General features: G+C 42.5%; 1 protein-coding gene across 2 annotated transcripts in view; it reads right to left on the bottom strand.

Moving 5' to 3' along the window:
- LOC145357045 (neuron navigator 1-like) overlaps positions 1-22,190 on the bottom strand; it is a 698,546-nt gene that overhangs the window by 6,737 nt on the left and 669,619 nt on the right. For both annotated transcript variants that reach the window (XM_080210100.1, XM_080210101.1), the window contains 4 exons: positions 17,613-17,684; positions 13,838-14,034; positions 12,041-12,159; positions 7,727-7,924 (listed from right to left, as the gene is read on the bottom strand). In XM_080210100.1, coding sequence (XP_080066226.1) covers positions 7,727-7,924; positions 12,041-12,159; positions 13,838-14,034; positions 17,613-17,684 — 586 coding nt within the window. The remainder of the gene's footprint in view (positions 1-7,726; positions 7,925-12,040; positions 12,160-13,837; positions 14,035-17,612; positions 17,685-22,190) is intronic.

Genomic DNA, 22,190 nt, shown 5'->3' with positions numbered 1-22,190 from the left:
ATCAGCCCAGCAACAAAACTGAAGGTCTACAGCACCCCGGTACTCACTACCCTCCTGTATGTTTGTGAAACGTGGACTGTGTATCGAAGGCATGCAAGACAGCTCAATCATTTCCACATGACTTGTCTTCACAGAATATAATGCATCAGGTAGCAAGACAAAGTGCCAGACACTGAAGTTCTCTCTAGAGCAGGTCTACCATCAGTCCACACACTGCTGATGAGAGTGCAAACCCAGTGGGCAGGTCATGTCATCCGTATGTCAGACAAGCGCATACCCAAGCAGCTCCTTTTTGGGGAACTCTCTGTTGGAAGACACTTGCATGGAAGGCAGAAAAAATGTTTCAAAGACACGCTCAAGGCCTCCCTGAAGTCGCTTGACGTAGACACGAACACCTGGGAAATGCCGGCACAAAACTGCCCTGCCTGGCGATGCCTCATCTACAAAGGCTGTCAAGCTTACGAAGCAAGGTGTATTGCTGAAGCACAACTTAAGGGCGAGCTGTGCAAGTCCAGAGCCACCAGCGCAACAACTACAGTCTCTACACAAGTCTGTCCAGTATGTGCCAGGACATTCCGTGCCCGAACTGGCTGATCAGTCATCTTCGGACACACCGCATCCAGCCTCAAAACGACTAATGGTGTCGAGGTCTTTGTCGATGACGATGGATGAACAACAGTGTGTGTGAGTGAGGATGAGAATGTGCGTGCGTGTGAAGATGTGAGAGAGGATGAGTGTGAGACAGGATGAGTGTGAGACAGGATGAGTGTGAGACAGGATGAGTGTGAGTGAGGATGAGTGTGAGACAGGATGAGTATGTATGTGTGTTAGTGAGGATGAGAGAATGAGTGTACACGTGTGAATGAGTATCAGAGAGTGTGGTGTATGTATGTGAGGATGCATGTGTGTGAGAGTGAGGATGAGAGAATGTGTGTGTAAGAGAGGATGAATGTGTGTGTGAGGGTAAGGATTAAAAATATTCCTTCATATATTTAAGAGTGGTAATCTGGTGCAGTTTAATTAGTGCAGCTGAAAATGGTTTTCTTCACAAGACATTAAGTCTTTCTTTCAGGGTGCCTTAACCTAACACCCATGAGTAACTCATGTTTAAATTAATGGAAAGTGGCTTCTAAAAATACTAAACATCAGCATGCAGTTTCTGGTCAGTTACTTGATAACTTAAAAAGTATTTGAAAACTTCCAAAATGTGCCTGTTAGTGTCTACGCTAGCCAACATCCCCCCACCCCACCCCACACCAAAATAGCTTAATTTGAAATGCCTTACCAATTAGCTGCAAATGAGTACAATTATTAAAATCTTGCCATGGTGATTAATCTAAGAGCATGGTAACTTGATGGGTGGCAGCAGCTTCAAGCACAATATTTCTTTTTAAACCAACACAAAAGATTATGGAAAAGAGATTTGGGTTAGGTATTTGCCTTTTATATTCAGTCTTTTGAATTGATTTGGCTGGTTTCAAGTGAAGACTCTGTTCGTATGGTTCAATAGTTTGAGGATTTGTTATAAAATAACAAAGGAACAAGGCTAATGCAATTCAACAGCTCACCAAAATGGATACAAATAGAAAAGGGTATCATCGTTTCTCTGCAGTGGTTGGGTCAAAATCACTCCCTAACAGCATTGTGAGTTAACTCCCAGCACATGGGCTGCATGTTTCAAGTAGGCAGCTCACCACTACATTCTCAAGGGCAACTAGGAATGGGCAATAAATGCTGGCCAGCCAGTGTCGCCCATGTCCCACGCATGAATAAAAAAGGTTGTGACAAAAAAGAAACGAGAAAAGAAAGCAGAGAACAAACAACTGAAAATAGAGAATGGTGTGACTAAACAGCTGGAAAGAGACTGCCAACTTCAGTCAACTCAATTCCTCAAGTTAAAGTTCAAAATGATCAGAAAAATTTAAAATAAAACACCGCTGACTCTTAATAAATTGGAACAATATTTTTATAATGGTCAACATATGATCAGATTGTCAAAGAAAATAAAAGCTACAAAAATTCTACTCCTCTAATTTAGTTAGGATGACTTTTAGAAGAGGAACTGTCACAGATTCACTTTAAGTCATTGGAGGCTTTGAAAACTGCTATTTGCTTTGAACTCCAAGAGTGAAGATGTTTAAACCCTGCAGCAACTTAATGGTGCACAGCTGTCCAACTAGCTCTCTGAAAATCGACTGCAATACTGAATGAAACAATCAGACACTGAGCAAGACCAAACTTCATCCCATCAAGCAGTTAGGCAGCCCAAGCCACAATTAATTGGAGTCAGAACGCTCCCTTACATTCATTAACACCTCGATGTTTCTCTGTTAGTGATGAACTCCAGCTAAAACGGCAATTCAATCTTTTTGACTAAACAATTAAACTAAATCAAATTAGCTGAGGGACAAATTAAAGGGGCAGCCCCCATAATGAAGGGAACCACCCAAAACAAAAGACAAATTAGAAAGGAAACTTAAAACATCATGTGATTAAAGGGGTCGATAATACACCCCAGCCCCTGCGGTGCCCAGCGGGCACGGAAGGCATCAACATGCCTTCCTCTCCAGGGACACCAGCTGTGAATGTAGCCATGGTAGAGGGGCAGATAGTCGGGTCAAAGAACTCCTGGCTGCCTGGGCCTGTTGAAAAGTCCAGACACAGAAATAAAATTACGTTAAGATCAATTAACTTCCAACACAATATTGTGAGCTAGATTTATTAAAAGGTACAGACATCACCGTGCCCTGAAATTTTCAGACAGCATCTTCCCAAGAGTGAGTGGTGAGCAATTCCCCACCCACTCCAACAGATCCGCTGGCAATTTATGCCCTATTGAGCATCGATTGGCAACAGACAAGACTTACGTCCTCACCTGGAAGGAAGCCTTACCTCGTGATCTGATTGGCCGACAGCGCTCCAGCCCACCCAGGCACAGCACTTTGGTGCCTCTCCTAGCCACTGCAACACTGTGCCTGGGATTAAATGCAGGCAGGTAAGTAGCAGGGGTGTAGGGAGGGAAGGGGCTTAGAGAGGGAAGAGGTCCGGAGAGGGGGAGAGCTTGCCCTCAGAGGTAGCAAAGGGCACAAGAGGAGGCAGGAGGTCCAGAGGTTTCCTGTTCCTGACTGGAGGACCCACTGATCAGAAGAAGGCTCAGTAAAAAGTCTGACAACACCAGGTTTTAATCCAACCTATTTATTTGATAATATACTCACAAGCTTTCGAGGGACACCCTCTTCGTCAGGTGAATGGAGAGCTCCATTCACCTGACGAAGAGGGTGTCCCTCGAAAGCTTGTGAGTATATTATCAAATAAATAGGTTGGACTAAAACCTGGTGTTGTCAGACTTTTTACTGTGTTTACGCCAGTCCAACGCCGGCATACCCACATCAGAAGAAGGCTTCCAGTAGAGTTGCTGTCCAGTGACCCTGCCTCCCTGTGCACTCCCCTTCTCTCCTGAAATTGAGGCCTGCGAATTTTTCTGTTTCCAACCTTGTGAACTCTGGTGCCCAGCAACTGATTTATGATTAGCTAGTGCCATTAAAAAAAAGGCATGTGGCTTGTCTTCTCCCAACTGTCCTTCATTATGAAGGAAGGACTCCAAGAATAGGTATGCTCCACATTTTTCAGGAAATTCAGAAGTCTGGGCGAGAAATTAGGAGCTTCAGTTTAAGGCAAATCAAAAGAAGTGCACTGCCAATCCAAAGGTGATAGCTATTCCATGGTAGATTCAGTCCATTATGCTATTGATGAGTAAATTGCATGGACTTTCTACATATGTTATAAGTAAATATTTTCATATTCTTTCTAAAAGTTTTGTTTTTGGGGTCCATATGCAAAGTCTGCTCCAATGAATAACATTAACATTATATACAATCCATTGTAATCTCCTGCATCATCCGATAAATAAACTATTTCTGGTCTCATCATTTTGTGTACAAATGTCTGCTTGTTGTCCACAATGACAACTCAAGTTCCCAAAGAAATACACTGAAATATTAAATTACACGTAAAAAAAATCAATGTGCTTGTATCGATTGTTCAGGGGCCATACTCTGGAATAAAATGCCAATTTTGAGTCCAAGACTATTCATCTCTCCCAGTGCACCATGCACCTTACTTCTCCTCTCTAATCCTTCATGTTAGTGCCCTTCCTCCCTTACTAAATTAGTTTAATTGCACTGCAAGTGAAATATTAACACTTGCGCATCAAATTGCAGCTTCCTTTCTGTTGCAAAATTAATTAGCATTTCCTACTTTTTGCCTTATGCTCATTTGATACTGTATTTGACCTTTAACAATATACAGGCTGAAGAAAGATGCAGACTTTTTTCTGTGAAGATAATGTAATTAAAACAGTTCCCTGCTAGAACTAACAGAAACTACCACTATGATTACTTTAATTTCTATACAGAGAGTGGTGGGAGTGTGGAATGAGCTGCCAAATGAAGTGGTAAATGCAGGCTCACTTTTAACATTTAAGAAAAACTTGGACAGGTTCATGGATGAGAGGGGTGTGGAGGGATATGGTCCAGGTGCAGGTCAGTGGGACTAGGCAGAAAAATGGTTCAGCACAGGCAAGAAGGGCCAAAAGGCCTGTTTTGGTGCTGTAATGTTCTAGGGTTCTATAGTTCTAAAGTAGATTTTGCTGACTGCAAAGCACTTCAATGTGAAGTAGCTTAAAGATGCAGACTTAAAAATATTCAGTGGAACATGTGTAATGGAAAGATGCACTTCTGTTGAAAAATATGGATGACTGTCAAACATTTTAAAATTGAATATTTAAGGATACTAGTGTTACAGAAGCAGTGGCACAACATGGAGCTTGAAGTTCTTAATGAAATGTCAATAATGAGTTTGGATAAAGGGCAGAAATCCAATGCTACAGCACAATGTTGCTGTAATTGAAGTGGAGCAATCGGAGTGTAAAATTGGAGGACACACAATATTTCTGAATGAATGACCCATTTGTGCCTTACTTCAAAGTTACAAACCAAAGAGAATGAAATACTTCCAAAATATACAGCCTGGAATAAAGAGGGACTTGTTTCGAAATAAAGTATTACAGATTTGTGCCCACTCAATCAACCCTTAATAATCATTAGCTACTTCTCAAAAATATCATTCATATTTAAGTTATGATATTGTTAGATACAATTATATATGGTCTTTGGATTCAGGAACACATTGTGCGGGATCTCTGCCCCGGGAGTAATAGAATATATGGATGATGCACCAGAAAAGGGAGGTGACCTATGTTTGGATAGATTTTGCATTATTAGAGTCAGAGTTTACAGCATGGAAACAGTTCCTTTGGGCCAACACGTCCATGCTGCCTTTTTTTTAGAACCCATAAGCTAATCCCAATTGCCCGCAATTGGCCCATATCCCTCGATACCCATCATACCCAAGTAAGTATCTAAATGCTTTTTAAAAGATAAAATTGTATCCACCTCTACTACTATGTATGGCAGCTTATTCTGGACACTCATCACTCTGTGAAAAAATTGCCCCTCTGGACACTTTTGTATCTCTCTCCTCTCACTTTAAACCTATGCCCTCTAGTTTTCGATTCCCCGACCTTTGGGAAAAAATATTACTATCTACGTTGTCTATGCCCCTCATTATTTCATAGACCTCTATAAGATCAGTCCTCAGCTTCCTACACTCCAGAGAAAAAAGTCCCAGTCTATTCAGCCTCTCCTTATAACTCAATCTATCAAGTCCCAGTAGCATCCTAGTAAATCTTTTCTGCACTCTTTCTAGTTTAATAATATTCTTTCTATAATAGGGTGACTGGAATTGCACACAGTATTCCAAGTGTGGCCTTACCAATGTCTTGTACAACTTCAACAAGACGTCCCAACTCCTGTGAGATATGATTTTCCACTTTCAAAACCATGCTGGCTCTCCCTAATCAGTCCTTGCATCTCTAAATGCCTGTAGATCCTGTCTCTCAAAATATCTTCCAACAATTTACCCACCACAGATGTGAGGCTCACTGGCCTGCAGCCCTTTTTAAACAAAGGCACAACATTTGCAACTCTCCAACCTTCAGGCACCTCACCCGTGACTATCAATGATTCAAGTATCTCGGCTAGGGGACCCACGATTTCCTCCCTAGCCTTGAGTTTGCACGCTCTCCCTTCATCTGCATGGGTTTCTTCCAGGTGCTCCAGTTTCCTCCCACAGTCCAAAGATGGATTAGTCATGCTAAGTTGCCCCTTAGTATCTTGAGATGTGTAGGTGGTGGGGATACAGGGATAAGGCAGGAGTGGCCCTGGGAAAGATGCTCTGTTGGAGAATTTGCACAAGCTGGATGGGCTGAATGACCTCCTTCTGCACTGTAGGGATTCTATGATTCTTTTCTTCTTAGAACACTGATCACAATCAATCAAGCTGCAGTGTATTCTTGTTCTTTGATACAATATTCTCATTTCTTGCTTTTGTCACAAGCATTTCTCTTACCTTATCGAAAATACAATTACTAATCTTTCTCCCCTCACTCTGCCTCTATGTAAGCTGATTTATCAGCACCAATTTTCCAGTACATGACTCAAGCAACTATTCTTTCCATTAAAGCGTAGAGACTAAATGGCTGTGGGCTATTTGCCTAAAATATCATCATAGCAAAACTAAGACTGATACGTGCGTAATTAAAGTCCTACTGTTCTTGAATAATTTAATTTGAATATTCAATCTAACACTTGAATAATAGAAACACATTTAATGTAACAAAAACTCTGCACTTTGCCTTGTCTGAAAGTAGTGTAAACATGGTGGCAAGTGGTGGTGATGGGGGGTGGAATTTTAATGGACAGCAGCATTCCAGTGGGGAATAATTAGTTTCACTTTGCTTCCTATTTGCCTGCAGCAGTATGAAGCCATGCCAATCTTAATTACCAGCCCTCATCAACACGCCACTTGAAACCAACACAAAGTGGGTAGGGAATAGCTGCTGTCGTGTATCGGTGGACCACCCTTCACCGCAGGTACTTGAGGGAGAGGAAACTTTGGGGATATCTTGTGGTGGGGCAAGAAGCCATATATGGGGCTTAACGGAATAATACCTGGACTTGCAAAAGGACTTTTCAGGAGCCCGCTTCAGCTTCTTAATCCTCCTCATATTGAAAGCTGACCCACCAAAAGGCCAAGCGATCCCCTTGATAGCACTGTTAAAACTGCTGTCAGGGCCTGGAATGTTCAGAACCTGGTTAATGTTTGTGAATTGGAATGCCATCAGCTTTGATTAGTCTGCCATCTGTTAGCTTTGAAAATAGTGAGATCCAGAGAGCTTTCCAACAGATAAGTAACTCCAGCTCTTTTACCAGGTGCAATGGGTACAATTCCCTCTATATCGTCCTGATTGAGTTGGTTGCATTGTTCCCTTTGCGTTAGCTTAAGCATGCAGTCTAGGCTAACACTTGGTTAGTGCTACATTGCTGAAAATGTTGCCTTTCAAATATGTAGTTAAACTGAGGTCTATTCTCTCTGCTTCAGTGGTTGCAAGTGGATCTTTAAGATTTCACGGCACTATTCAAAGAAGAGCAAGAGTCCTGCCCAATATTTCTCCCCTAATCAATCCTACTTTTGTTAATTTAGCAGAGATTTACATGAATAGAGAGCGTTATTCCAACATTTGAGGCTCCTGCCTACTCTTTCGCGGAAGTCAGTGAAGCCCAGAATTTCACTGGCAGTGAAAATAAGACATTGCTGCAACACTTACAAGTGGGTCTGATTCAAGTGAAGTAGGTGCTGTCTCTTTGATCTTTCTTTTGTCTGCAGAAGGACCTGTAACTTGTGATCCCGTGCTTGGAGGAGGCAAATGGAAGATTTTTGAACGGTCTTCTGAAGCAGTTGACCAAGGTAGAGTATCCTGCACCCATTTAGCAGGGTCTTCCCACACAGCTTTTCTTCCATATGTCTGAGACAAAATAGGAAAGATGAGACTCAGCAATAATAGTAACTGTCCAGTTCATATATCTATTTATTTGATACAAAAATACTATTAAGAAGTAATGCCCAAAATGAATTTCTAAAACTAATTATAAATAGGGCAGTACAGTGGCACAGTGGTTAGCAATGCTGCCTCACAGCGCCAGGGACTTGGGTTTGAATCATGGCTTGGGTCACTGCCTGTGTTGAGTTTGCACTTTCTCCCTGTATCTGGGTGGGTTTTCTTCTGGTTCCCTCCCACACTCCAAAGATATGAGGGCTAGGTTGACTGGCCATGCTAATTTGTCCCTTAACGTCAGGGGGATTAGCACTGTAAATGTGTGGGAATAGGGATTGTAATTGGTACAGAATCGATGGGCTGAATGGCCTCCTTCTGTACTGTAGGATTCTATGAAATTGCAATTTAAATGGATAGGTATTCTGTCTTTTTCTTGAAAGTTCCTTTAAATGTTTCCTGTTGGATATATATGTTCTCTTTCTCTCAAGCTTTGTCAGAATCAAACTATTCTAACTTCAGAAAGCTAGTTAGATCTCATTGAGCTAAGTATTTGAATATTCTAGTTCTTGCATTCTATACAGTTATACTATTGTGTTTCCCCTAGGTAACTTTCTCAGAGTTGCTTCAATAATTCTCACATCTTATTGGGGCTATCCAAGCTTCAGAGCTGTAGCCCTCTGCTTAGTCCAGCAGCATCCCTTATTAGATGGTGAGCTTAGAAACATAGAAAATATAATCAGGAGTAGGCCATTCGGCCCTTTGAGCCAGCTCAGCTATTCATTGGGATCATGGTTGATCATCAAATTCCAAAGCCTAATCCCATCTTCCCACCCCTCTATTCCTTCAGCCCCAAGAGCCACATCTAATTCCTTCTTGAAATCACACAATGTTTTGGCCGCAACTACTTTCTGTGGTAGTGAATTCCACAGATTCATCATTGGGTGAAGAAATTTCTTTTCATCTTAGTCCCAAAAGGTCTCAAACCCTCAAACTATGACCCTAGTTCTGGACTCCCCCAACATTGGGAACATTCTTTTTGTATCCACCCTTTCTAATTCCTGTTAGAATTTTATAAGTTTTTATGAGAACCCCTCTCACTCTTCCCAACTGACTTAGTCTTTTCTCATATGACAGATCTGCCATCCCAGGAATCAGCCTTGTAACCTTTGCCGCACTCCCACTATAGCAAGCTTGGAGGTGACCAATTAAGATGCTGCCTGTGGGAATTATGAAATGCCTGTCTGGTTCTCTGCAAGTGCAGGCTTGGGACCTCCATTTAATCCTAGTGTCAGATACAATTGTGGCCTGTGTTTCTTTATGATATGGAGTCTACATAGGCTGCAGTGACATATCAGAGGTTAATCAACTACAGAACCACACACACACACACACACACACACACACACACACACACACACACACACACACACACACACAATCATTTTTTTTCTATCTTTACTCTGGATCAGAAAGTAAGTATCAAATGCACTAGTCAATCACAGACTTGGGCTGACACTCTACCACTTTGCCCACCACGGAATTGGCACGGGTGAGGGACTGATCATGGAAATCTCCGTTGATCTCGGGTGGAAATTTCCAGTCTCTCCTGAGTGAGACCATAAAATCTCACCCTTATACTTTTCATATTTCTTCATGGGATGTGAGCAATGCTGGCTAGGTCAGCATTTATTGCCCATTCAAATTAAGAAGGTGGTCATGAGCTGTATTTGTGGAAGGGGTGCTAATTAAGCAAGCTGCTTTGTGCTGAATGGTGTTAAGCTTCTTGAGTGTTATTGGAGCTACCTCTCATCCATGCAAGCGGTGAGTATGCAGTCACATTCTTGACTTATACCTTGTAGATGGTGGACAGACTTTGGGGAGTCCGGGGCTGAGTTACTTGCTGTTGATTTCCTAGCTTCTCACCTGCCACAGAATTTACAATCTGGTCTGGTTCAGTTTCTGACCCAGGGGATATTGACATTTCCCCATCTCCTCCTAAAGGTACCACATGCTCTCAAGTTGTTTAGGTTTCAATCCTACAAACCTTTCCATTTGTTTTTCTTTTGTTTCTACCTCCAGAAAGTAACCTATTATCCTGTTTCTCTGGAGATGATGACTCTTCGTTGTATAGGTCTGGGGTTGAACATTGGTCTGTGGTAGATCCAGTTCTCTGCTGCCTCTGCCTGTGTGTGACTGGTATCTAATTCCAGCTTGATGTAAGGGATCTATCAATCCTTTAAATGCCTCATACTACCTAACCATTATAGTGGCCTAATTTGATCGTCCCATATATTCTAATACAGTTGAAACACTCCTACAGCTTTTGTTTCCTTTCCCTAAATCTATGTAGCAAAAATATTAGTCAATTAAATTTAAAGTTCCATTAAATCAAAGTAGATTTTGATGAGATTTGTTATTCTCATTGACAATGAGCTGAATAGGGTGGCACGCTGGCACAATGGTTATCACTGCTGCATCACAGCCTCAGGGACCCCGGGTTCAAGTCCTGGCTTGGGTGACTGTAAGGAGTTTGTACATTCTCCCCATGTCTGTGTGGGTTTCCTCTGGGTGTTCCAATTTCCTCCCACTTTTCCTCTTATTTTGGACTCCCAAGTCCAAAAATGTTAGGTTAGGTTGATTGGCCATGCTAAATTGCTCCCTAGTGTTAGCAGGATGTAGGGGGATTAGCAGGGTAAATATGTGGGAGTATGGGATAAGACCTGGGTGGGATTGTTGTTGGTGCAGACTTGATGGGCCAAATGTCTTCCTCCTGTACTGTAGATGTTCTATGGTATTCCATGGAATGCAGTTGACTAAACAACTTCATTATTATTACATTTTCAGCCTTGCTTTCCTATGAAAAGTGACATTATTCAGCTGGGGTTAGAGCCACCACCTCTGCATAAGTTTCAGTTCATGGGTTGACAGCTCTGCTGCCTCATTCAGGGTGTAATTGGAACCTGAACTTCCATTTGAAGATTGTTCCTCGACAAATTAATTGTACTTTTCTGTTGCTCAGACAGGCCACTCAAAGCCAGCATGCAAGATTTGAGTGCCTCTGTCATAAAATGCTTCTTTCCAGTGTGAGCAAGGAAACAAACTATGAGAGCAGCTTGTCTCCATCCACAAAGTATAAGTCCTGCCTGTCCATGTCAAACGTCTATAATAATGCCTGAAAATAGATTCATGGTCAGAGTTGTGCAATTTTTCAAACTGAAGAATACAAATGTGAATTAGAAGTGGAAACAAAATGCCAGACTATTTAAAGTATTCACTTCAGAAATAAGTCCGAAAGACATGCTGGCTAGGCGCATTGGCCACAGTAAATTCTCCCTCGGTGTATCTGAACAGGCTACGGAGTGTGGCAACTAGGAGATTTTTCACAGTAACTTCATTGCAGTGTTAATGTAAGCCTACTTGTGACACTAATAAATAAACTTAACTTAAGCGGATCACCACACAAACTTAACAAGGCACACGTTACTTTGAGTTCTATTGACTGTGTTAAACTGACAATTTCAGCACGATATCCGAGTAGATTGATCATTTTAATTTCACTAACAAACAGAAAGTAGTACATCTTTGCTTGTGTGGCTGCTAATTTGGAAGTGTTTCCTTAGCTACTCTTGCTAAAAGCCACCTCACATGCCTTTGCAAAACATCTGTCATGCTTAGAAAACAATATCGCTTTATCTTTCCTATTTTGTCCTCCTTCATTTATTACCGAGGTTCCTGTAAATGGACTACAGCCCACCAGGCCACGTCTGCTTGATTATGGTCAATTTTCCTGGATTTGTCACATACGGGAGGCTGCTTCTCTGTCTTTATGATGATTCTCACCATAGCTGAGGTGTAAAACCTCTGTAGCAAACTTTTGAGTAACCCTCAAGACTCCAAACCCTGCTTTTTTAAAAGAAACTAATGCACTTCAAATCCATTAGTGAAGGGGAGCTGTTTTAAGGTTCAGTTACACTTTAATGTTTCACGTGTTTATGGCTTTTTCATAAGGCTAAATTACACGTTCTTGATCTGGTAAGGATCGGAACTGTTCCATAAAATGTAGTTATTTATTGTACATATAATCACCTTGATGCCATCATTAACTCCTTCCTGAAGATAAGGGAGAATGGAATAATTCCACAGATCAATGAACCATTCTCTGAATTCAGCCACATTGACTGGCGAGGACAGGAAAAAGCAAGGGCCTGAGAGAGAATGAATAAAAAGTAACATTAATGTTCATAACAGTTATAACATCTCAGACTTTCATTGCTTTTACGGTTAATAAGATAAGTCTAAGGAAGTTAAGTTCAGATATTCGATGAAACAGATCAATCTGCCATAGTTTGTCATTCTATTTTAATCCTGCCACCAATCCCTTTGTGAGACATGGGTGTCACTGGCTGGCCAGCATTTATTGTCCACAGGGTGGCACGGTAGCACAGTGGTTAGCACTGCTACTTCACAGCTCATGGACCTGGGTTCAAATCCAGGCTTGAGTCACTGTCTGTGTGGAGTTTGCACATTCTCCCTGTGTCTGCGTGGGTTTCCTCCAGGTGCTCTGCTTTCCTCCCACTGTCCAAAGATGTGCAGGTTAGGTTGATTAGCCATTCTAAATTGCCCCTTAGTGTCCAGGGGTGCGTGGGTTAGAGGCATTAGTGAGTAAATCTATGGGGATAGGGCCTGGGTGGGATTGTGGTTGGTGCGGACTTGATGGGCCGAGTGGCCTATTTCTGCGCTGTGGGATTCTATTACACCTAGTTGCCCGTGGAGGACAATTGAGAGTTAATCACATTGTTTTGGTTCTAGAGTCACATGTGGGCCAGACCAGGTAAGGATGGCAAATTTCCTTCCCTAAAGTGAACCAGATGGGTTTTTCTGACAATTGACAATATTTTCATAGTCATCAGTAGATTCTTAATTCCAGATTTTTAAAATTGAATTTAAATTCCACCATTTGCTGTGGCAGGATTCAAACCTGAGTCCCCAGACTATTAGCTGAGTTTCTGGATTAATCATCTAGCAATCATACCTCAAGGCCACCACCTTCCCATTTCATACAATCATAAAATCCTAGAATCCCTACAGTGCAGCAGGAAGCCAATTAAGCCCTCTGAGTCTGCACCAACCACAATCCCACCCAGCCCCGATCCCTGTAGTCCCATGTATTTACCCTGCCAGTCTCCCTGACACTAATAGGCAATTTAGCAAGACCAATCAACCTAACCCGTACATCCTTGATGGTGGGAGGAAATCGAAGCACCCGGAGGAAACCTGTGCAAGCATGAGGAGAATGTACAAACGCCATACAGACCCAAGCTGGGAACTGAACCCCGATCACTGTCGCTATGAGGCAGCAGTGCTATTGAACAGAAAGCAAAATACCATCTCAAAAGATTAGGGAGCAAAGGCAGGGAAATTGAATTGAGACACAGATTGATTCTGCCTGGATGGCAGCGGAACAGGCTCAAAGGGCTGAATGGCCTACTTCTATTTCTTAGTTCTCCCATTCTTCCTGCCTCATGATTGGCTTACATATTCAATCCGATCCAACCAAGAAGCACAGAAAGTAAAAACAAGTCATAGACTGATGGCTGACAGCACACTGGGTTATTCAACTGTTGTGGTTCTGTTTCCTGCATGTTCTATTTGCATATCGAGAGGAAATATCACTGCTGCTCATTATTGCAAATATTTTCCATGGTCCTGGCTGAATTTTACTCCAAGATGAAGAGTTGGTAAGAATAAGTCTGACCAAGTCACATGAACTTGTAATATCAAGATGTAAATGCATTCACGCTCAATTAATTGAAAACAAATTAAAGAATGGTCTATTGATGAGTATCAAATGATCACAATTTCCATTGCAGGAACAGCACCTACCAATAAGAAAGTCAGAAGTACTGTACATTTCCAGAAATGTGTGGAGATGGTACCATAGCTTGGGAACCCAGTTAAGAATATTAAGGATTTCATTGTTGTTTGCGTTTGCATCATTCTCAGATTCAATCAGCTTTCGTTGTAAATAGCGACTTAGGAATCCGTTAGCAGGCTCTGCATTGTTAGAAAATGGCACCAGTCTGGAAATCAATATCAGGCATTGTTATTTCATAGCTTGCACTGACAGATAACGGAAGTACCATGGAAAACAACAATCTGATCATCTTACAATCTCAGGAGGAAACTATCACAGTTATTTAATTTATGAAGGAAAAGGCAACACTCTCCTACTCCACATCTGCAGTTCATCAACTGATGGTCAGCAATTATTGCTGTTCCATTGAAAAAAAATGCAATCAATTCAATAGATCCTAACTGTCTCATTATATTCTAAACACAGTGACAAATCATAGAATCCCAATAGTGCAGAAAGTGGCCATTCAGACCACTGAATCTACACCGACTCTGATAGCGTACCTTAGCCAGACCCTCTTTCCCATCCTATCCCCGTAACTCTGGACATTTACCATGGCTAATCCACCTAACCTAACCATCTTGGGACACAAATGGGCAATTTTACCATGGCCAATTCACCTAACCTGCACATCTTTGGAGTGTGGGAGGAAAACAGAGCCACAGAGAAACCCACACAGATAAAGGGAGAGTGTACAAACTCCACACAGACAGCCACCCAAGGCTGGAATTGAACCCAGGTCTCTGGCGCTCTGAGGCTGCAGTGCTAACCACTGCCACCCTTTCTCCTTATTGCATTCAATGTTAATTGCTTACTTTGCCCTTCCTTTAAGAATGCTTTAGAAAATTTTTTAACTTGAATAAAATTCAAAACATTGCCATCCTCTAAGAATTAAAATATGCACAATATAATGGGTTTTGGAGGATAGATCACAATGTTACAGCCTGGAAGTCCCTAAGATGAAATTGCAGTTGAACAGAACACCCATCTAGTCCAAGACAGAAATTGTGGCCAATGCACCAGGGATGTGGTTACTTGCAAGGCCAAGTTAGGTACACCAGTGGCAGCTGCTCAGAGTTCTAGCCAAGAGTATTGCAGCAGCATGGTGAGAGATTCTGAAGAAGACTGTCCTCTTTTCCTCTGATGGACCCAGTGAGCGTGTCTAGAAATGTAATTGATCTTCTTCAGGCACTTCTTCTGCCAGTTCACAGCAGATGTTATGGGCCATTTTACTTGGGGTAATGCAGATATAAAGCTTGTTGTACAGGGGAGTCAGCACAACTCTGAGCTGTTGGAATTTAAGAGGTTAGTGTTCCTGTGGTGAATTCCAAAATATTTGGGTGGCATGCTAAATTCCTGTTTTCCCTTTGGACCGTCTAGCCCTAGACATTTGAGTCCTAAGTTCCAGATAAAGACAACTGTTGCATAAAAATCAAATTAAGTTGCTGGATACAGGAAAATTCTCCATGGAAATAAAAATCAGAAAAAGCACACATAAAGTATTAATTATAATCAATACAGATTCTTCATTGTAGTCGAATGCAGCAGCTTTAGCCTCAAATATTAACCTGCCGTTTTGTTCTCAGACTTATATGATTCACTTTGATTTCAGGATCCCAGCATTTCACAGGTCAACCTTTGCAGCAGTACGGAAAGGTTTCGACTAAATATATTTAAAACTTATTCTGTTTAGATTGGAGGGCTCAGATAGTGCACTAGAAAGCTTTAGATTGGCTAGGAGGGAGTTGAAGAGTGAGTTGAGAAGGGCTAAAAGAGGACATGAGAAGACTTTGGCTGATAGGATTAAGGAGAATCCTAAGGCGTTCTATAAGTATGTCAAGAACAGAAGGTTGGTCAGGGCAAGATTAGGGCCAGTTACAGACAGCAGGGGGAAGTTGTGTGTGGAACCGGAGGAGATTGGAGAAGTATTGAACCAATATTTCTCTTCGGTGTTCACGCAGGGGGACATGAATATAGCTGAGGAGGACATTGGGTTGCAGGGGTGTAAAATAGACAGTATTACGGTTGATAAAGAGGATGTGCTGGAAATTCTTGAGGGGCTGAAAATAGATAAGTCCCCTGGTCCGGATGGGATCTACCCTAGGATTCTCTGGGAGGCTAGAGAGGTGATTGCAGAGCCTCTGGCTCAGATCTTCAGGTCGTCATTGGTCTCTGGTGTAGTCCCGGAGGATTGGAGGATAGCGAATGTTGTCCCATTGTTTAAGAAGGGGAACAGAGACTTTGCCGGGAATTATAGACCGGTGAGTCTTACTTCTGTTGTGGGCAAGGTTTTAGAAAAAATTATTAGGGATAGGATTTATAGTTATTTGGAGTGTAATGAATTGATTAGAAATAGTCAGCATGGTTTTGTAGCAGGTAGGTCGTGCCTTACTAACCTTATTGAGTTTTTTGAGAAGGTGACCAAAGAGGTGGATGGGGGTAAGGCAGTTGACGTGGTATACATGGATTTTAGTAAGGCGTTCGATAAGGTTCACCATGGTAGGCTTCTGCAGAAAATGCAGATGTATGGGATTGTGGGTAATCTAGGAAGTTGGATCAGGAATTGGCTATCAGATAGGAGACAGAGGGTGGTGGTGGATGGTAAATATTCATCATGGAGTGCAGTTACGAGTGGTGTGCCTCAGGGATCTGTTTTGGGGCCACTGTTGTTTGTAATTTTTATTAATGATCTGGATGAGGGTATAGTTGGGTGGATTAGTAAATTTGCTGATGACACCAAAGTTGGAGGTGTGGTAGATTGTGAGGAAGGGTGTCATAGTCTGCAGGGAGACTTAGATAGGTTGCAGAGCTGGGCCGAGAGGTGGCGGATGGAATTTAATGCGGAGAAGTGTGAGGTAATTCACTTTGGTAGGAGCAACAGATGTGTCGAGTATAGGGCTAACGGGAGGACTTTGAATAGTGTGGATGAACAGAGGGATCTAGGTGTGTGTGTACATAGATCCCTGAAAGTTGGGAATCAAGTAGATAAGGTTGTCAAGAAGGCGTACGGTGTCTTGGCGTTTATTGGTAGGGGGATTGAATTTAGGAGTCGCAGTGTAATGTTGCAACTGTACACTACTCTAGTGCGGCCGCACTTGGAGTACTGTGTGCAGTTCTGGTCCCCGCATTACAAGAAGGATGTGGAGGCGTTGGAGAGGGTGCAGAGGAGGTTTACTAGGATGTTGCCTGGTATGGTGGGGAGGTCCTATGAGGAGAGACTGAGGGATCTAGGGTTGTTTTCGTTGGAAAGAAGGCGGCTAAGAGGGGATCTTATTGAAACATATAAGATGATTAGAGGTTTAGATAGGGTGGATAGTGATAGCCTTTTTCCTCGGATGGAGAAAGCTAGCACGAGGGGGCATGGCTTTAAATTAAGGGGGGGTAGCTACAGGACGGATGTCAGGGGTAGGTTCTTTACCCAGCGGGTGGTGAGGGATTGGAATGCCCTGCCTGCTGCAGTTGTAAATGCGTCTAGTTTGGGGGCGTTTAAGAGATCTCTGGATAGGTTTATGGACGAAAAGGGATTGGTATAGGCTAGTGGGTCATTGTTTTTGTAACTGGTCGGCGCAACATCGTGGGCCGAAGGGCCTGTTCTGCGCTGTAATGTTCTATGTTCTATGTTCTATGTTTATTTGTTCAGATAAGAGGAGTGTATCCCTTCCATGACAATTGGACCAACCTCACACTAATCAAAGAGATGTTTACAAATATTTTAATTTCTTCATATACAGATCTGTACTTTACCTAAAACTGAGATGAAGGCCATGGTTCGGTGTTGTTTTGACAGGTTGGTTGGTGGTCCCAATTATATATGGGCTACAGGGTAAGAGAAAGAAAAATATATTTAAACCATAGATAATACAAGGGTCAATGTTTAAACTGCAATGTAAAATCACGTTCTGATTTCAGAATGTAGTTAACTGTGAAATATGATTTTCCCCACAAGAGCTGAAATTAGAATCATCTGTGATGCTCAGAAAAATCACTTTGTATCAATGAGTAAGGTTGTACAAGTCACTCAACAATTAGTCACAATGGGTAAAGACACCATAATCCCAGATAACCGTAGGTTAGGGGTGATTTAATCTGACGATCACCACACAGTGTGGGGCAGGTATGAGAAGGCAGACCTTCATCAATAACCTCAGCTGGTACAGGAATCGAACCCATGCTATTGGCGTCACTCTGCATCACGAACCAGCTGTTCAACCCACTGAGCTAAACCGACCCCCAAATTCACAATGTGTCAAGCAGTGTACACAGAATACAAATTTATTAATATCTATCAGCATTGAATAAGGAAGCTTGTTTTATACCTGATTGGTATCAGCAGTAAAGGGTTCATTTTGAGTAACATGATGATGAAAGAACCTTGTTAACTGGTAGTGAACGTATGGAATTTTACTTGACAGATGTTTAAAGTGAGATGCAGGATGATCCTATTTTTTGATATTTAAACAAGATCATCTGGATCAAAAACAGAAAATACTGGAAAATCTCAGCAGGCCTGACAGCATCTGTGGCAAGAGAATACAGCCAATGTTTCGAGTGTGGATGAAGGATATTCCAGAGACATAGAGTCAACGTTTTGAGTCTGGATGACCTTTTATCCAGACTCAAAATGTTTGTTCTCTCTCTTTGGATGACCCTTCATCCACACTCAAAATCCACAGTTGCTTTCAGACCAGCTGAGATTTTCCATCATTTTCTGTTTTTGTTTCAAATTCCAGCATCCACAGTACTTCCCTTTTCTGATCATCTGGATATTGAGCAGAGGTTGTTTCTGATGTTAGGGTGTAACAACACACTGACATTCAGGCCACTGAACTAAAACGATATGTCTTTATGAATGTAGTGGGAATTAGCAATGTGCAAAAGATGCTGGATTTTGTTGTATGGTTTTGAAATTTTGAGGGTAAAACTTGTCAAGCAGAGTTTAATTTCAGTGAAGAAAATGTAGAATCAAACCTACTTCCATGAATCTTCAGTAACCAAGTTCACCTTGCCCAGTTGCAATACTGACATGGTTTAAGGGTTGAAGTCACTTCTTGTGATCTGGGTGGACGGATTGACAATCCAGTTAAAAATGAGAAGGAATGTGAGAGAGGAATTTTATCTTGGCGATGACCTTCTGCCCAGCTGTTGGACAACTGGCAGGAAACTTCCGTCACCTCCACTGGGGAAGTGAGAGTGACAGGCAGGTTGTGGATCACAAGTCGGTGGCTAGGTAGGTAGATATGGTGGTGGGGGGGCGGGAAGGTGGGTAAAGGTTTTGGTTACAGGGGAAGGGAGGGAGCATTGTAGAAAGGAGTTGAATCGGGCTTTCAGCCCACTAAAGACATGTACATCTATTTGAAACATTGGGTGCTTGTCCACTCTGGCTGAGAATCTGATTTGATCGAAGTCAAGCGGGAATATCAATGTGTTTGCCATTTCTAACTACACTCTCACTGTACAAATTGTAGAGTTGATTCAGAGGTCAGCTACCACAAGAAGTTTCAAAACTCTTTCTTTTGCTCCATCTCAAACAGCAAATTTAACGCCAATGTTTAAAAAAGGAATAGGCAAAAGGCAGGTAACTAAAGGCCAGTTAGCTTAACTTCTGTTGTAGGGAAAACGCCTGAACCTATCATCAAGGAAGAAATAGTGAGACATCTGGATATAAATTGTCCCACTGGAAAGACACAAGCATGGGTTCACAGACAGTTCATGTTTGACTAATTTGGCGGAATTCTTTGAGAATATTACATGCAGTGGACAATGGGGAACCTGTGGATGTGGTGTACCTGGATTTCCAGAAAGCACTTGACAAGGTGCCACATCAAAGACTGCTGCATAAGATAAAGGTGCATGGTGTTATGAGTAGTCTATTAGCACTGATAGAGGATTGGTTAACTACAAAAAACAAAGTAGGGTAAATGGGTGTTTTTCTGGTTGGCAATCAGCGACTAGTGGTGTGTCTCAGGGATCAGTGTTGGGACTGCAGTTGTTAACGGTTTACACACATGATTTAGAGTTGGGGACCGAATGTAGTGTGTCAAAATTCGCAGATGACACTAAGATGAGTGGCAGAGCAAAGTGTGCAGAGGATGCTGAAAGTCTGCAAAGGGATATACATACTCTACATGACCGGGCAAGGGTCTGGCAGATGGAGTACAATGTGAGCTCATCCATTTTGTTAGGAATTACAGCAAAATGGACTCTTATTTAAATGGTAAAAAATTGCAGCATGCGGCTGTGTAGAGGGACCTAGGTATGCTTGTGCATGAATCACAAAAAGTTGGTTTGCAGGTGCAGCAGGTCATTAAGAAGGCAAATGGAATTTTGTCCTTCATTGCTGGAGGGATGGAGTTTAAAAAGAGGGAGCTTATGTTGCAGCTGTGTAAAGTGCTGGTGAGGCCACATCTGGAGTACTGTGTCCAGTTTTGGTCTCCTTACTTGAGAAAGATGTACTGGCACTGGAGTGGGTGCAGAGGAGATTCACTAGGTTGATTCCGGAGTTGACAGGGTTGATTTATAAGGAGAGACTGAGTAGACTAGGGCTATACTCACTGGAATTCAGAAGAATGAAGGGAGATCTTACAGAAACATATAAGATTATGAAGGGAATAGATAAGATTGAAGCAAGGAAGTTGTTTCCACTGGCGGATGAGTCTAGAACTAGGGTGCATGGCCTCAAAATAAGGGGAAGCAGATTTAGGACTGAGTTGAGGAGGAACTTCTTCACACAAAGGGTTATAAATCTATGGAGTTCCCTGCCCTGTGAAGCAGTTGAGGCTATCTCATTAAATTAAAGCAAGGATAGATAAATTTTTGAACAGTAAAGGAACTAAGGGCTATGGTGAGTGGGCAGGTAAGTGGAGCTGAGTACACAAAAAGATCAGCCATGATCTTACTGAATGGCGGAGCAGGCTCGAGGGGTCAGATGGCCTACTCCTGCTGGTAGTTCTTATGTTCTTATTAATGTATTTTAAACTACTTTCTTTCTGTTAGTGTCATGAGGGGATGGGGAGTTGGAACTGGAAGGAGAGGTGCTGTTGCAAGGTGCAGCAACTCAATAGTCAGCCAGGGCCAAATATTTAGCTCTTAACTTGTTAATGAAGCAAATCTGACAGATTTTCATAACAACTTGCATTTATGTAGCACCTTTAATGTAACAGAATGTTCCAAGATGTTTTAAAGAAGTGTGATCAGGCAAGTTTGATAGTGACAAAGAGAAAGCTATTTGGCCCGGTGACGTACCCCAGAGACACACTGCACAAATCCTTGGGAGTTCCAACACAAGGGGCGAGATTCTCCGGCCTCCCAGCCACATGTTTCCCACCGGTGGGAGGTGGTGCATTGTTTGCTAGCAGCAGCATTCTCGGTCTCAGCGCTGTCAATGGGAATTCCCACTGATGTCACCCCTTGCCGGCAGAGGTATGCTGCAGGTAGGACGGGAGAATCCTGCCGGCATGAACAGCTGGATAAATCCAGCCAAGGACTCCATGGGGATTATTCAGGAATTTTGAACTTCCCATGGGCAATTTCTCAGCTCCCCAGGATCCTTTAAAGTGTTCTCCAACTCTGATCTAGAATCAAAGATTTCTTCGGGTTCCAATTTATTTATCTGAATAGTTTTCCAGGGAATGTTAGACAGGGAAAAATCTAGTCTTATTTCTGGGTAACTATTCAACTGATTTCCCCCCCCCTCCCCCAGTCACTCACACTGACCTGTTGTCCCAACTCCACCTTGACATCCGTCTTTCCCCTGACCCAACCTGATCCCAACATCCAACTATTACCTCCCAGACCTAACCTGACACAACCTCACCACCTGACACCCCCCAACCAACCTAATTCACCCACCTAAACTGACTAGCCCTGACCTGACAACACTTCTTGACCCAACTACCCCACAGACCCATTTACCTTCCCAGCGAGCTGCCACCCTGCCCACCTGTCAACCTGTCATCCTACCCATCTCATCCACCTGCACTCTATCATTTCACCCACCCTCCCTTACCTATCCTGCCACCTCACCCTCCTGTCATCTCATCCACCTGCCAACCTACCACCACACCCAACTGTCACTCTACCTTCTTACCCTTTTAACCACCCTATCCCCATACAAACTTACCTCCAGCTGCAATTTTTAAAAGAGATCTGGGACATTTCAACTCTTCTCACCAGAATATCATACTAGTGCCATAAAAATGGGTCATGACTTGAGGCAGGATTGGAAATCCCAGCCAGAAATGAAGAGCTTCAACACGGCGCAGCGGTTTAGCAAACTGACTCCTCGGTGATTTAGACTCGTGTGTCACAAGGCCAAAAAAAGGT

This window comes from Carcharhinus amblyrhynchos, chromosome 22 (assembly GCF_965287045.1).
Source record: "Carcharhinus amblyrhynchos chromosome 22, sCarAmb.v2.hapA, whole genome shotgun sequence".
Lineage (NCBI taxonomy): Eukaryota > Metazoa > Chordata > Chondrichthyes > Carcharhiniformes > Carcharhinidae > Carcharhinus > Carcharhinus amblyrhynchos.
This window is presented reverse-complemented; position numbering and strand designations above follow the sequence as displayed.